At 33.8% G+C, this 15,426-nt stretch overlaps 2 protein-coding genes across 4 annotated transcripts in view; one reads left to right on the forward strand and one right to left on the reverse strand.

The window, feature by feature from the left end:
• Nucleotides 1–4,205, reverse strand: part of LOC108763588 (ribosome biogenesis protein WDR12 homolog) — a 44,930-nt gene extending 40,725 nt beyond the window's left edge. The window contains exons 1-3 of one of the 2 annotated variants that reach the window (XM_018511343.1): nucleotides 4,098–4,205; nucleotides 3,506–3,720; nucleotides 2,431–2,630 (exon numbers count right to left, since the gene is read on the reverse strand). The gene's annotated coding sequence lies outside the window, so the exon portion shown is untranslated. Of the gene's footprint in view, nucleotides 1–2,430; nucleotides 2,644–3,505; nucleotides 3,721–4,097 lie in introns of both variants that reach the window. The other variant, XM_018511342.1, reaches the window with a different exon arrangement.
• A 1,885-nt stretch (nucleotides 4,206–6,090) lies between these two features.
• Nucleotides 6,091–13,990, forward strand: Hip14 (palmitoyltransferase Hip14). 2 transcript variants are annotated; one of them, XM_018511340.1, is made up of 10 exons: nucleotides 6,091–6,539; nucleotides 8,273–8,411; nucleotides 8,578–8,777; nucleotides 9,016–9,225; nucleotides 9,305–9,599; nucleotides 9,740–9,940; nucleotides 10,443–10,604; nucleotides 10,682–10,838; nucleotides 12,308–12,552; nucleotides 13,180–13,990. In XM_018511340.1, exons 2-10 carry the CDS (start codon nucleotides 8,274–8,276, stop codon nucleotides 13,414–13,416), a joined length of 1,845 nt encoding a protein of 614 aa, XP_018366842.1. In that variant the 5' UTR covers nucleotides 6,091–6,539; nucleotide 8,273; the 3' UTR covers nucleotides 13,417–13,990. The 2 variants fall into 2 exon arrangements, with proteins under 2 accessions (XP_018366842.1, XP_018366843.1); XM_018511341.1 differs by having other exon boundaries at nucleotides 9,320–9,599.
• Nucleotides 13,991–15,426: the final 1,436 nt, after the last annotated feature.

Here is a 15,426-nt window from a genome sequence, read left to right on the forward strand (position 1 = left end):
ATTCGGGTGCGGCGATTAAAACGGGCCACCCTGTATATTCTAGCTTTTTTCATTGAAGAATATGAATTTCTTGTTAACTGTACGTCTAGTTGAAATGGAACTTTACGAGAACAAACTTAAGTATTTACTTCATAATTATAACAATTTTTAAATTGCTGTCTTATATGCAAGTGTTTCAATTTAAAAGAGAATAACTACAGAATAAGGTTATACCTTCAACTTGTAATGTAAAATTCTATAAATTTATAATTAAATATCATCGAAATGGTACGGTAAAAGTCAATGAAATTTTTTTTTAGATATTGATATTAACTTTTGTATTACATGTATATTATAGATTTGTCTTATATTTCGTCAAACGCGAGAACCTCCTTAACAAATATAACAAAAATATCATAGGTCACCAAAGAGTTACCTACGCGGTATAGTAATCAAGTCACTTAAAACTGACGCGGAACGGAACGTGTAAAAAATATGTAAGGTTAAATAATTAAATTTATAATAATCTTAAGAAAATTATAAATTTTGTGCATACTGTGTGTGTGCCTTGCTTAAAATTCAAGTTTAAATGTTCAAAGTCAATATTTTCAACAATTGGCAAGGGTCCATACATGTTCATGCATCTCTTTTTCTTTTGTAAAATTACTTTTCAGTGTAACAGAAATAATAACAGTAATGAGAAAACATTAAAAATTAAAGGGATAATTTTCGCATTGTACGTTTCAGAAAAAAAAGTTTAGAAAAATGTAAAAAAAAGTTACTCATACGCAATTATGCATAACTTTAGATATAATTATATATAAGTAATTTTTTATATTTTGTATATTTCTTCTAACTGGATTTTTTTCTAAAAACATATGTATAAAAATTACCTTTTTAATTATTTTTAATATTTTCAGATTACTATTATTTCTATTACACTAAAAAGTAATTTTACAAAAGGCTAGGATGTATAAACATATACCAGGTGTAAAAGTATGAAATACAGATTTTTTTCCAAAAAGAACATGTTAAATTCAGAAGAATGATAAAAAGTGGTTCATTCAAAGTATGCTCCATTGCTAGTTACACATTTTTCCCATCTTTCGGGTAATTTGTGGATGCCACGCCAGTAAAAATCTTCTCCTTTTGCCGCGAACCATTCATCGAGCCATTTTTTCACATCTTCGTACGAACCAAAGTGCTGCTCAGCAAGTGCGTGACCCATTGATGCAAACAAGTGGTAATCGGAAGGAGCCAAGTCTGGTGAGTAAGCCGCATGGGCTAGCACTTCCCAGCTGAGTGCTTCCAACATGTCACGAACTGGTTTTGCCGTATGTGATGGAGCATCGTCTTGGAGAAAAATGATCTTGTGTTGCCTTTTTCGATATTCTGGTCGTTTTTCGAGTAGCGAACGGTTCAAATTGATCAATTGTTGTTCGTAGCGTTTGGTATTAACCGTTTCAGCCGGCTTTAACAGCTCATAATAGACCACACCCTTCTGGTCCCACCAAACACAGAGCATCGTCTTCCTGCCAAAGCGATTCGGTCTTGCGGATGGTGCGTCTGGGTCTACCGATGATTTTTTGCGCTTGAGATTCTCAAAATATATCCACTTTTTATCCCCAGTAACGATACGATGCAAAAACGACTTTCTTTTGTATCGTTCGAGCAAAATTTCACATGTGTTTTTGCGCCTCTCCATCTGCCTCTCGTTCAACTCATGTGATATCCATCTGCCGTCCTTCTGAATCTTTCCCATCTCTCGTAGGCGATTGGAAACAGCTTGTTGACTAACGCTTAATTGCTCTGCGAGTTGTTTTTGTGTTTGTGAATCGTCTTCGTCCAACAATGCTTGCAATTTTACATCTTCGTACCTTTTTGGCGGTTTTCCGTGTTCCTTGTCTACAACATCGAAATCACCACTTTTGAAACGCCGAAACCATCGTTCACACGTATCTTGCGATGGAGCATATTCACCATAAGCTTCTCGAAGTAATCGGTATGATTCAGCAGCAGTTTTCTTCAAATGAAAACAAAAAATTAATGCTGTCCGCGAATGCTCTTTATTTGGCACAAATTGCGACATATTGAACACTGCAAAACAATACTATGCAAACACTTTTTCAATTTATCACTTATTTATCACGCGTTTGACACTTGTTGATGGCACAACAAAATGGCATATACGTCAAATCTTTATACTACACACTGTATTGGTGCACCATCTGTTGTCTCAAATCCGCACTTCATACTTGTACACCTGGTATGGACATATTTCGTATATGATTATATATGTTTATGAATATATATGTATGTTTATACATATTCATGCATGAACAATTTTTTATCGGAATTTATATTATTAAAAGTGTATTTTATATAAATAAAATATTACTATCCAATGCAATGTATTGAATAAATATAAAGATAATGGAAAATTTGTCTTACCTTGCAATACGAAAAAAGAATCCTTGCCAAAGTTACAGATAATTAGGACGACACTACCATGGCTATTTGACAAATGGCTCAACTTGATTCTTTTCTCAGTCCTATTTGCTCGTGACCGAGCGTGGTGACTTCTCTCATATGTCTGTGGTGCGCACGCTGGTTGTACACAGCTTCATTAGGTTGTCATATGCTTCAGTCAGCTTGATTAGACAACTGAAAAAAAGATCAATTTTTAAAGGACGAATAATAAGGATAATGTGATACATCATGTACATTATGCGTGCAATAGAACGCATTTCTTGTTTAACATTTTATGAACAACAAGGGATGTGTTCCGTTACATGCATAATGTATCGCATAATGTATCATTTTATCCTTATTTAACCCTTCCACCACACACCTATTTCAATCATCCACCACACATGGGGTCTACTGGACCCCAATGGCTAGAGCGGCAATTGCGGCAGCAATTTTGACTATTTTAAATTGGCAAAATTCATGGATGTTCTTGAATGTATAAATAAAAAGGTAGAATAGTCGAAAAAAATTAAAAAAATTTTTAACATTGTTAAAAAAAATAGGAAATGTGAAAGAAAAAATGGAAAAAATGACCTTTTCTACTTAAAAAATCATAAGTTTTTTATTTGCCTCTGCTTCTCACCTCATAAGCAACAAACGGGGATGCTCCCCGCGTGATCTGCTTCTAGTAGTGTCGAATAACCGATAGAGGGCGCCACAAGTCCCGTTTCAAATATTAAGGTGGTCAAATCGAAGCGCGAACCGGGACTGGGGTCCCTGGGACCCCGTGTGTGGTGGAAGGGTTAATATTCAGTGAACAATAAGGATAAAATAGATACACCCAGAGAGAATCAAGGGAGAGTGGAGCGAATAGCGTTCTCTTCTCTGATTGGTTCCGCCATTTATCCGTTTACTTCTGCAAATGTGCATGTGTGCATGTACACTATTATAAATATCTCTAACGAATGGCAGCTGAATCTGTTTCATTCTCCCTTGATTCTCTTTGTATAAACTATATGCATTATGCATGCAACGGATAATGGGAAATCTGTCTTACCTTGCAATACAAAAAAAGGATTTTTTCCAAAGTTACAGATAATTAGGACGACACTACCGTGGCTATTTGACAACCGGCTCAACTTGATTCTTTTCTCAGTCCTATTTGCTCGTGAGCGAGCATGGTGACTTCTCTCACATGTTTGTGGTGTGCACGTTGATTGTACACAGTCATATGCTTCAGCCAACTTGATTAGAACTGAAGCTTGATCACAACTGAAAAAAAGATTAATTATTAAAAGATGAATAACAATTGGATAAAATGATACATCATGCGCATTATGCATGCAACATATATTCTAACAAGTTGTAAGAACATCAAACTGTATTATCGTGCCGGCGAGTTAAAAATTACATTGTGAAACGCAACAGCAATTAAACAAAAACTTAATGTTTTTATTCTTATGCCAATGTTCATCTTTCGAATAATAAAGATATTAGGTGCGACTTCATGAACGTAACCTCTAATTTTAAAATTAATTGTACGACAAATTTGTCAATAAAAATATAATTCTAAATAAATACAACATTAATGTTGTATTTTTTATTTTATATTTTTTTCCAAATATAAGTGAGGAAAAATAGAGAATTACCTTAGATTTTCACTATGCTCAATCTCGTGGCTCACACGCCTGCACTTTCTTTCTTCTTCTTCTAGTAAATTGGCCCTGCAGCCTTATGTAGGCTGATACTGAGCCATTGAAGTCTTCGGAATTGAATAAATCGTAAATGCAATGCACCAGCCACCTCGAACCGGACGAGTAAAATAAAAAATGTAATCAAAATGAAAACGGAAGGCGCCCCTCCAGACACTGGGCGCCTGCGACTACGACGCTTCGGCACCGCACGAACGCGCGTCCAGATGAATAAAGAGACGTAATTATAAAGGGACGAAAAAATATCGGTGATGTAACGCAATTGCACAGTTAAAGCCGGCCACAGTTTTCAAAAATATGATTAAGGTAACTGAAGCGAGGCGAAATGCACGCCCGACGTTGCACACGCATCATACGGCTCACACGCATATGGCCAAAAAGGCGGGAAAAGAAGGATCACTCCCTGGGGTGCGTTCCAAAACTCGACTTTTGTCAACTCAAGTATCATTGGTCGCGTTCAGCAGACTCAACTGTTGTGGAGCAGATCCGTGAGCGCTCGCTGTTATTGGTGTATTCTTTTAGCTCATCCAATCAGAATTTTAGATTTAGAAGAATACACCAATAACAGGGAGCGCTCACTCAACTGTTGAGTCCGCTGAATGCGCCCATTAGGAGAGAAATTCAGAGGATTAGTAACTGTTGTAAAATTCTTTAACATGATTGGTCTTGCCCTTAGTTTCTCATTGGATCTAAATATATAAACCAATCATATTATTTTATTCTTATGTTCACTGAATGTTGGACAAGGATAAAAGATACTCGGAGTTGATATAGTTCCGTTTTGGAACGCACTCCTGATAGCGCTATTACCGCCGCGTTTTCCGGCACTTGTATTTACGAATTTTAGCGCCACAAATACAAATATAAAATATAATTTCAAAAAATAATTTCTATAATAATAAACTATTACTATAGAAAAGATAACCAAGAAAAAATGGAAGATACTTTCTGGGTTATAATTAAGTGCAATATGCTTATAGAAATTAAATGCAGCAGGCAGCGTTGGTTCTCCATTTTATATTGTGAGTTTGTTCTGAAAATATATGACAGACGTACACGAGTGGTCAGCACCTACAGAAATCCTCGAAGAACAACCCTATACTTTTAGAAACGAGGTAGGAGCTTTAGTATAAGAGAAAAGAGTCGCCGAAAATTTCGTTTGTATATTACGAGTGAAATTGACGTGAAGCCATGAAATTGAGCAGTATTTTAGTTGATCTCTTTCTAAGAGATGGCGTTACAATATATCAGATAAGGACAAATGAATGCGTTTGAACGAGACACAACGATATATGTTATAATAAGTATAAGAAATGAATGAAAGATGTCACTATTGTCGAATTTGGAGTTCAAAAAAGTCTGTACTATCGACCTTGATTAACTTCGACCGTCACTCCAGCATCCCCTTAAGGCCCATCTACAATACACGGAGTAAGAAGTAAGAGTAAGAAATTGACCAATCACAGTCGAATGTGAGAAGAATAATCGACTGTGAATGGTCAATTTCTTACTCTTACTTCTTACTCCGTGTATTGTAGACGACGCCTAATGCGTGGTCTACAATGGCAGTAGCAGTAGTGGATTAGGTTGTAAAGCCTTGTGTCCACGATGCTAGAAATCGGTCCGAGATCTCGTACAGAGAAAAAATTAACAAATCACATTTGAACAATTTGATCACATGACCATTGCGATTGATCAATGCTCTCTTCATCCGAGATCTCGGACCGATTTCTAGCATCGTGGACACAAGGCTTTAAATTTGTTTGCTAAATATACGATGGTCATTGTTTTACAATTATCTGCTCATAGATGTCTCTACTGACATAGATATTCTTTCAGAGATCATCTGCCGGTTCTTGCCAAATGATTGCCACCTTGCCGACCGAACAAGCCGCGAACGGCACTGCGTTATTTGTGTCAATTTGCGTTTGGTCGATATCGCTGTCCATCCGGCTCATCGTCGCTGATCGTCGTGTGTGTAAAAAATACGGCGACGATGCTGGAGCGGGTGTGATCGCCGTGGCGATCTGAAACAGGAAGTGGTAGTGGTCGTTCGGTACTTGTTCGTACTCGTACTCGCATAATTTACCGAAATCGCCGAAGAAGAAGTGTCCAACGGTGAGCTGAAAAAGGAGTAGTCACGTGATCGAGAGTGTCGTACCGAAGATCAACCCCAACGGCTCAGCCATCGTACGTGCATGTGTGCGCGCGTGTGATATGCCGGTGTCCCACTCCCTGGTGCAGTACGATACCGTTCCTCCCTTAAAACCAACTATTTGCCTCGCGCCAGTAGGGGCTTGGTTGAGGACGCAGCCGTGATCGTCGTCGTCCGCTACTATGCGCGTTACGCATTAACAACGCATAAACACCGTGATTGAGGTGAGCCGGGGCTGTTTCTCCTTGTATGTACGTACCTATGTATATGTAAAGCAATTTAGGCTGTGTCTTCGCTTGTCTTCGTTTAACATTTAACAAACAACAAGGATGAAATGATTTTTAAGCGTTGTCAGCGTGAATCGGACCGCAGTCTTATTTTTGTGCGCGTTCCGAAGATCGATCAGCGAATGTATGCAAGTGCTTTTCGGTTTTTCCGTCTCCCTCCATTTGTTGAGGGAGCAAGAACGTGTCGAGGGTGTATTCCGAGGGTGAGTCGCGCCGCGTCGAGCTCCAAATACGCTGAAGAAGAAAGATGTACATCTTGCGTTTAGAATTCTAAATCGTTTAAGTGGAAATATAGCTATTGCTTCTTGTTTATCTTGTGTAGTTATCTATTTAAATTATCTTACAATCTGAAATAGCAAAATGTTCGTGATGCGATATCATAATAAATAAAAATGTACCTACTACTACTATTATTTCGATTTTATGATCATGATATCATGTGAATCATGGGAACAAGATTGCAAGTGTTGCAAGATTAAAAAGTTGTTATGTAGAATCTGTCTTTGCATCGTAATTCAAGAAAATAAATTAACGATGGAGCCATCGAAGAATTAATTAAATCCAAAAAACAATGTTTTTAGAAGCTGCTATAATTGATATTTAATGAATACCTGTTTTACATGCACAGGATGGATTTCATAACATTTGGACATAACATCAGAAATGAATTTATGACACAAAAAGTTTATAACGTATATACTATCTGATCTTGATTCTAAATTACAGATATTTTTGTTTCATTAATTCTCATTACAAACTGAGCTAACATAGCATTTTCTTAAATAGATGCAATATATTAAACTATAACGTATATATTATAATATTTTTTTCTTTTTTTCCTCTCTTACTGCTAGTTTGCCTTAAGTGTAAAAACTTATGTAATAGCTAAAAGAAACACTTATATAAAAGTGTCTTTTCTTCCTTTTTTCAAAGTATAAATATGTATACATATATTTTATATGCATGTATTCACTTCATACATAATTTAAAAGCAAAACTAAATAAAGAGATTTAATGTGTTCTCTTAGGTATTCACTGAATATATAGCAATGTATAGTTGGAAGGAGTATGACCTATAGTAGCCTTGACAATATGCATGACTCGATGTAATTTATATATACTGTGGCATACAACATTAGTCTATGAGATGAATATAAAATAGTACATTGTGCGTCAATTTTAACATAGTTCCAGATAGAAAACTTTGGTTTTTTGTCCAGTAAGATCCAGTAATTGTAAGATGAATAATAAAATTGCATGAATTGCATTAGTATTCAATGTTAACTGTGTGATCAAGTAGTTGTTACCATACTAGAAATTCATTGAAATTACAATCTAGAACAAAATTTTAATACTCACGTTATTAAATTGATATTGTAACTTTTTTATTTTATTTATGTATTTTTTATTTTGTTTTTTATTCAGTAATTTTTTTATTAAATTTTGTTTTTATTTGAACCAGAGGTTTGAAATTTTTTAAAAGACAGATTAGAAAACTGATTTCTAGATAAGAAAATATGCACTAATGCTAGCAGTGGTTATTTGCATAAATATAAATTACTTCAAAGTTGTGTAACAACTTTATTTAACTTAATATATTTCTTGCATTAATATTTTCTACGCTAGTATAAATATAATTTTCAGACTTAGTATATGTTCTTTTGTTATAGCATGTACGCGCTGCAGATGCAGACTGCCTGCCAGGGCGATGGCACCGGTGAACCTGATGACCCCAGCAGCCTTCATCAGGAACCAGTGCGACCTGCTACTCAAGATTGTAGCTCTTTCGATATTGTCAGAGCCACGCAGGTAATATTAGTGATCGAATTAAAGAACGTATTTATTTTTTCAATTTATATTTTTAAAAGATGAAAAAACTATACATTATATCTTGTAAGTTTACGAATTCATAAATGCGCAATTCATATTATCAAATTGTATGGATTTAAGATGATTGAATGAGATATATTTGTAGTATGGGGCGTTGGAGCGAGTGACACAGTTGGTAGAAGCTGGTGCCGACGTGAATCAGCCAGATTCGGAAAATGTGACGTTATTGCATTGGGCTGCTATAAATAATCGCAAAGATATTGTCAAATATCTCATTGCAAAGGGAGCCGTAGTTGATGCTATTGGTGGTGATTTGGCCTCCACACCATTACATTGGGCCACAAGGTCAGTATTTTAACAAATATTAATATTATTTAAACTATGAATGATGTACAGTTTTAACGAGAATAATTGAAATTTTTTAGAAATAAATAATTTTATGCAATGTATTAAACTTCCTATATATATATATATATATATATATATAACAATTTTGCACATACAGCCCTTATTTTTTAATGTGAATTATAAGACAGCTTTAAAAAAAAACTTAAAGAGATTTATTTCTTAATTGTCTTTCTAGGCAGGGCCATCTCTCCGCGGTTGTGATTCTAATGAGGGCAGGTGCTGATCCAACCTTAAGAGATTGTGAAGGCTTCTCTTGCATACATCTGGCGGCACAATTTGGCTATACGGCTATAGTGGCTTATTTGGTAGCAAAAGGCGTGAATCCAAATATGCCAGATAGAAGTGCTATGACGCCCCTTATGTGGAGTGCCTATAAAGTTAATAGGTACACAGAGTACCAAATTATTATTCTACAAATTACTCGTTTTTTCAAATAGAATAATGTTATGTTGGTTACTTTAAAGTCTTTCTTTTTACAGTCTAGATCCAACGCGACTGTTGTTGACTCTAGGTGCATCGCACTCACTTACCGATAATTTGTATGGTAATACCGCCCTGCATTGGGCCATTATAGCAAAAAACAACACGGCGATATCCATCTTGGTACAACATGGAGCCTCGTTAGATCTGCCCAATTTTCGAAATGAGACGCCAATGACGCTGCTAGGTCCGCATATCAGCGCCACATGGTTAGAACATAAAATCAGGGACGAGATTAAAGAAAAACAAGGTCGTACGAGAACATGGTGTAGAGATAAGGTATGTAATGTGTCATAGTATATTATAATATCTATCTTTATTTTTTCAAGTTAATTTTTCAAGACTGAATTTGAATGATTAAGCTAGACTTTTCCAATTCTTCTATATGATTGTTTCATTATCATATATTTTTTTTACAGAAAATTCGTTGGTATTGTATGGTCACTACGCCGCTTATAGCATTTTATGTGATTGGTATGGTTCTACAAAGTGGATGGGATTATTTATTAAAACTAGGTGCCTTTATCACCCTTTATGTAGCGGTGTATTTAATGAACCATTTCGTGTTCGACGAACGGCTGTTTCATGTTTTGCCAGTGTCGATTTATTTTGCAACCAAGGTAGTGTAATTCCAATACGTATTCTCTAGATAACTGAAGACGTTTATGAGCGATTTCCGATAAGCTGCTAAACGTGATAAAAAATATTGTCGATAAGGTGATAAGCTCAAAACCAGTGTTAACTTAATACTACATAAATATTGCAATAATACAATAGATAAAATAAATATTAGTAGCACGTAATGAAAGTAAATATATAACTAATATAATATTTAAAATATTAATTATATAATATTAAGAAAATTTCAAAGTTGTAAATTCTCACATACTTATCAATAGATAGTTAAATGCGATTTTAATAACATAAAATATATAAGAAGTTGAATATAAAGTCGTTTACAAATTATCAGTATTATTATCTATAAATATACCTATCTTATTCATATACTTTATGCATTTTTAATGAATAATTACGTCAATATATTTATTGATTCACTGCTTGCCGATTTATACAGTCAATTGTAAACTGTATGCTGATTTTTCTTTTTCTTTCTGTTTTCAGATGTGGATATACATTACATGGATTTTTTGGTTAGGTATCCATGCAGCATGGTATTTATGGTTGTTATTCGTCGGTGGATCTGTTCCTCTTTGGATATGCTTTCTGCAATCTTGGCGGGGTGATCCCGGAATTATTACAGCTACTCACGAGGATAAATTAAATGTACCTCTTGTTATTTTTACATGTAAAATATTCCATGTATATACAGACGACAAATGTATGTGTATCTTTGTTTACAGACGATAATTGAATTGGCTGAATCAGGTGGTTTTGAGCCGCAATGGTTCTGCAGTAGTTGTTTAGTTCGAAGACCTATAAGATCTAAACATTGTTCTACATGTGATCGTTGTGTAGCACGATTCGATCATCACTGTCCATGGATTAATAATTGCATTGGTAAGTGGATACAAATATTCTGTATAAGATCTATGTATAATTCTTTTATTGACTAATCAAATTGCCATATCTGTTTACTCCGTTAGTAGAACTCCGTTTATCTGAATAGGGGAGAAGACATTTATAAATCCGATAATTGAATGGTTCGGATAATAGGAGCTAACTCTTCTCCTTACCAGAACTTATTAGTTTTGATAATAGAGGAGCTAGCATTCAGAAAACTGGAGTCGAGCACGTCGAACTCCTGTTATCCGAACTACGGCACCATAGTTTCAATAATAGAAGTTCAACTATAAGTTTGGATACTTGAAACTGAGCATGCTTGTTCCGTATAAATAGAGTGCAGATAAATAGAGTTCTGCTATATTTAAATTTTGATATTCAAATTGTTTTTATTTTTATTCATTTTGTTCTCTATCTACTCTCTCTATCTTACTTGTAAAAATTAATAAGTTTTATATAGGGAATATGGAAGTAACTCGTTACTTATAGCGAAGTTACAGTTACAAGTTACATTTTTGGTAACTTTACTGGTAACTGCGTTAACTTTTTTTCTTTGGTAACTGTAACGGTAACGAAGTTACATTTTTTTGATAACGGTAACGAATTTTATAGTAACTTTTATCGTTTATAGTGACTTTGCACATGATTGGACACGATACGACACGAGCTATTTACACTATAAAAAAATTTCTTTACACATATAATAGATATAAAATAGATTACATGACTAGTCCTGTATACATAAAAAATCATGCAATTTTACTGAAATTATGTAAATCCACAAAAATTATGTAAATTTTATTGTGTAAATATATCTTATATTGAAAATTATATAAATAGCAGGATATTTTGAATATTTTCTGTAATTATCCTAATTTTAGTAATATCACATAATATAATAGAAATTTTTCGCGTATTGCCGTTAAATGTATGATAATATATAGTGCGAAATGTATTGTCATATTATCGTTCCTGTAACTATACATACACATGTTGTAATTGTACTCCCACAATCTGCTTAGTTACAAACCAAAAAATTATTTTTATTTGCATATTGCAAATTTACGAACATGTGGACGTTTACAACTATTATAGTGGGTCTCAAAATTATCCACTATAATAGTTTTAATTCTACACAACAATTTTTTACATTGCATAGCGCTTGAGACTAGAGAAACCTAGGCCTGTTCGCTGTGATTGGCGATCTAGATTTAAAGAACAATAACGGAAAAGTAACGACAAGTTACTTTCTTAAGTAACGGTAACTGTAACGAGTTACTTTAAAAAATCGATAATTAGTAACGGTAACTTGTTACTTTTTCTACTCGGTAACTGTAATTTGTTACTTTTAAAAAATAACTTTCCACATTTTCCCTGGTTTTATATATGAATAAGTTTTATATGAAAAAATTAAGTATAAGACAATTAAAGTAGAATAGTCGCTATTATATCCTATAATTTTTCAGGTGCACATAATCATAAGTATTTTCTTGGATTTCTAACGTCTGTGCTAGGATTGTGCATCATTATTTTGTTTGCCAGTGTGCAATATTGGCAATTCGAGTGCTGGTCAAATTTAACAAATGGTCATAGTGCAGACAACTATCTAGTAGCTGCAGCTACCTGCGACGCTTGGGTGATGTGGGTAGCAGCCAACACGTCCCTTCATTTTTTCTGGGTCGGAACTTTGTTAGCTTGCCAATGTTATCAGGTATGGCGATATTATAATTTTATTATGTTGTACCCTTTGTACGGGGTACAAACGAAGGTTCCCGGAGTTGGACGAGTGAGAGAACACATTTTGTAACAAAGTTTTAATAACATTTACAATAACATTTATAATTTTCCTTATAGTAAGCTGATAGATTCGAGGTCATGACATGGGAATCAGATTCCCTTGCGATAAGATGCCGATCTGGCCGTCACATTTAGACCGCGATATATGATTACGACTTGACACACTCACTATTATCACGTTTGCTAGACTTCTACCCTTGTTTCAAATGCGGATATTTAATCAGATCTGTTTTGTTGAGCTGGTCAGCTGATTGGGGACTTGCCCTGGTTTTGTACAGTTTTTGAAATTAGATTACTTTTGATATCCTCTTTATCGTAATTTGCAAATTTTGCGTTTTCACCATGATCCGAATTTTAGATTAGTTTTGGCAATAGTCGCGCAATCATGCTACAAAAATAGATTTCTATCTAGTTGTAGGTGTAACTATAACAATTATAATGATTTTTATATATTTTATATCAAAAATAAGAAAATTTTTTATTTTCGAATTATATTACTGTGACTGTGTGTATTGTAATATATTTTTATGTGTTTATACAGATTATGGTCCTGGGAATGACAACGAATGAACGTGTGAATGCCGGTCGTTACAAACATTTCAAGCAAGGGAATCCGTTCCATCGCGGTGCCCTACAGAATGCCGCCGACTTTTGTAACTTTAGCTTTTGCGGAGTGAAGGCAAAACCTAGCTCGGACTGGTTGCACAGTTTTGATCTCAAACAAAGTATCGAAAAGTTACCTTTACTCACGCAAAAAGATAATTTTCAGTACGTTTAGAGTTCCGTAAGCAGCCATGAGACGCTAATTGTACACACATACATGCACCATATCACTTATGCCTGACGTACTCCTTGGGCTACCAAAGAGTTGCCACAAACATGTAAGTGACTTTCCAGTACGGCAGTAATTATGCATACACGACGATTTTGTCGAACACATATTCTCTAAGTAGCTCTATATAACGATCGCTAAATAACAATTTTTCGACTCGTTTGTCGTAAAAGGCTGTTATATTGCGCGAATGTGCATATCCCACCTATATTCTACTTAAATATATCAATAAGAGATTAATCGATACAAATGCACAAATTTCATGATTTAAATTAACCCTCTATTGCCCAAATATAATACTAAAACAAATGTTGTAATAAATGAGTTTCTGTATTGTTTTTTAAGCTGTAAAATTACGATTATCGATCAATGGAAAGAGGCACATAAAAAAGAAATTAAGATTAGAAAAGTAATCTGTAACATAAAAATTGGGCAGTATAGGGTTAACTAATTTCTTCAATCATTTCAATTATACATGATCCTATTTTTATCTTTAATATTGAGGTTTCTTTCTACCAAACTATAGGATAACTATTCTTTACATTAAACCCGTATTGTAAATATTTATCTTGAATCGTGCTCATTTACTGACATTTATTGATCATTTCACATCCGATTTCAATATTGCGATCCATAAATAGCAACTAATGATGATTCAACAGATATTTGCACTTAGAGTTTGAAAGTGTATATTATTCTTTCTCTCTCTCTCTCTATCTATCTATCTCAGTGATTATATATTTATAAATCTAATATTTATAATTATATAAGTAATTTAATCTACAAAATCACTATGTGTGGTTACAGTTACTTCATTATCATCAAAATAATTGGAAGTCTATATATTTCTCATTGACGAAAATATTCAAAGAATATTTATATGCATTTATTCTCGATGAATTCTATAATTTATAATTGAAAAAATTGATAAATATACATAACAATAAAATTTATTGAGAGACAAGAAATAAATATGCAAATAATGTTTAAAATTTCATATAAAAGTGTAAAAGTAAAATAAATAATAAAGATGTGGGGCCTATGTGACATCGCTATAAATTATGCAAATTAGAACGCATAAGAAAATCAAATGCTGTGTGGTAGAATTATTATAGCCAAAAAGAACTATAGTTATTTATACTGTTTAGTCTATATTGTTCGTATTTGTAAGAGACTCTACCTGAATTAAGTGCCATGTTATGCTTCTTGAAATGCATTTATGTGTACTCGACATCGCAAATTTTTGTTGAGATCATACTACTATTTGTATTGATTATACTGTTGCGACTAAAATATAATATTTATAATAATGCGATATTTGTGATTACAAATCAATATTATCAAATTATTTGTAATATTTATTTAAGAACTGTGTTATAACATATATGAAGCATATCTTGTCAAAAACATTTAGATCACAAAGTCGCTTTTCATATGTTAAACAAAAAGTAAGTCTAGAGCATCGTTATGCATCAAAGAAATGATTTAAATCGACTAAATATAACAGAGAATGCTCTCTGTCTATTGTAATTTACTATTTAACTCCAAACTGATAATTCTTCCAAATTATATGTACAAATTATATTGCAGAGAAAAAAATGAGAATTATTGCTTGTACATTCCAATTAGTGGTAGCATTTTATAAGGATGAGGATGTAGGAAATGTCAATTTATAGAATATCGTCAAATCTTTCGATTCCGCGATAAGTTGATTGATGAAGAAAAAATATATTGTATTATTTTTAGATGCGTTCATGGAAATGAAAATTGCGTAAGTGTAGCGTAAAATAGATTGTTCTAAGTTTAGAAAAGTACGTTTTACGTTTTTCTAAATGTAAAGTATTCTTATTTTTTAGGAAAATAATTTTAACGTGATGACTCTTGATTTCGATAAGTGCATATACATATAAATGAATCGATCAAAGATTATTTGCACAGTATAGCTTTGATTTACAA

Source organism: Trachymyrmex cornetzi, unplaced genomic scaffold (assembly GCF_001594075.2).
Source record: "Trachymyrmex cornetzi isolate Tcor2-1 unplaced genomic scaffold, Tcor1.1 scaffold37, whole genome shotgun sequence".
Lineage (NCBI taxonomy): Eukaryota > Metazoa > Arthropoda > Insecta > Hymenoptera > Formicidae > Trachymyrmex > Trachymyrmex cornetzi.

Bases quoted from the DNA above. Each gene is read 5' to 3' on its own strand.
- Hip14 (XM_018511340.1), top strand. From the start codon at position 8,274: ATGTACGCGCTGCAGATGCAGACTGCCTGCCAGGGCGATGGCACCGGT. The intron at 9,600-9,739 runs GTATGTAATGTG...TTTTTTTTACAG, and splicing joins GAACATGGTGTAGAGATAAG to AAAATTCGTTGGTATTGTAT. The intron at 9,941-10,442 runs GTAGTGTAATTC...TTCTGTTTTCAG, and splicing joins CGATTTATTTTGCAACCAAG to ATGTGGATATACATTACATG.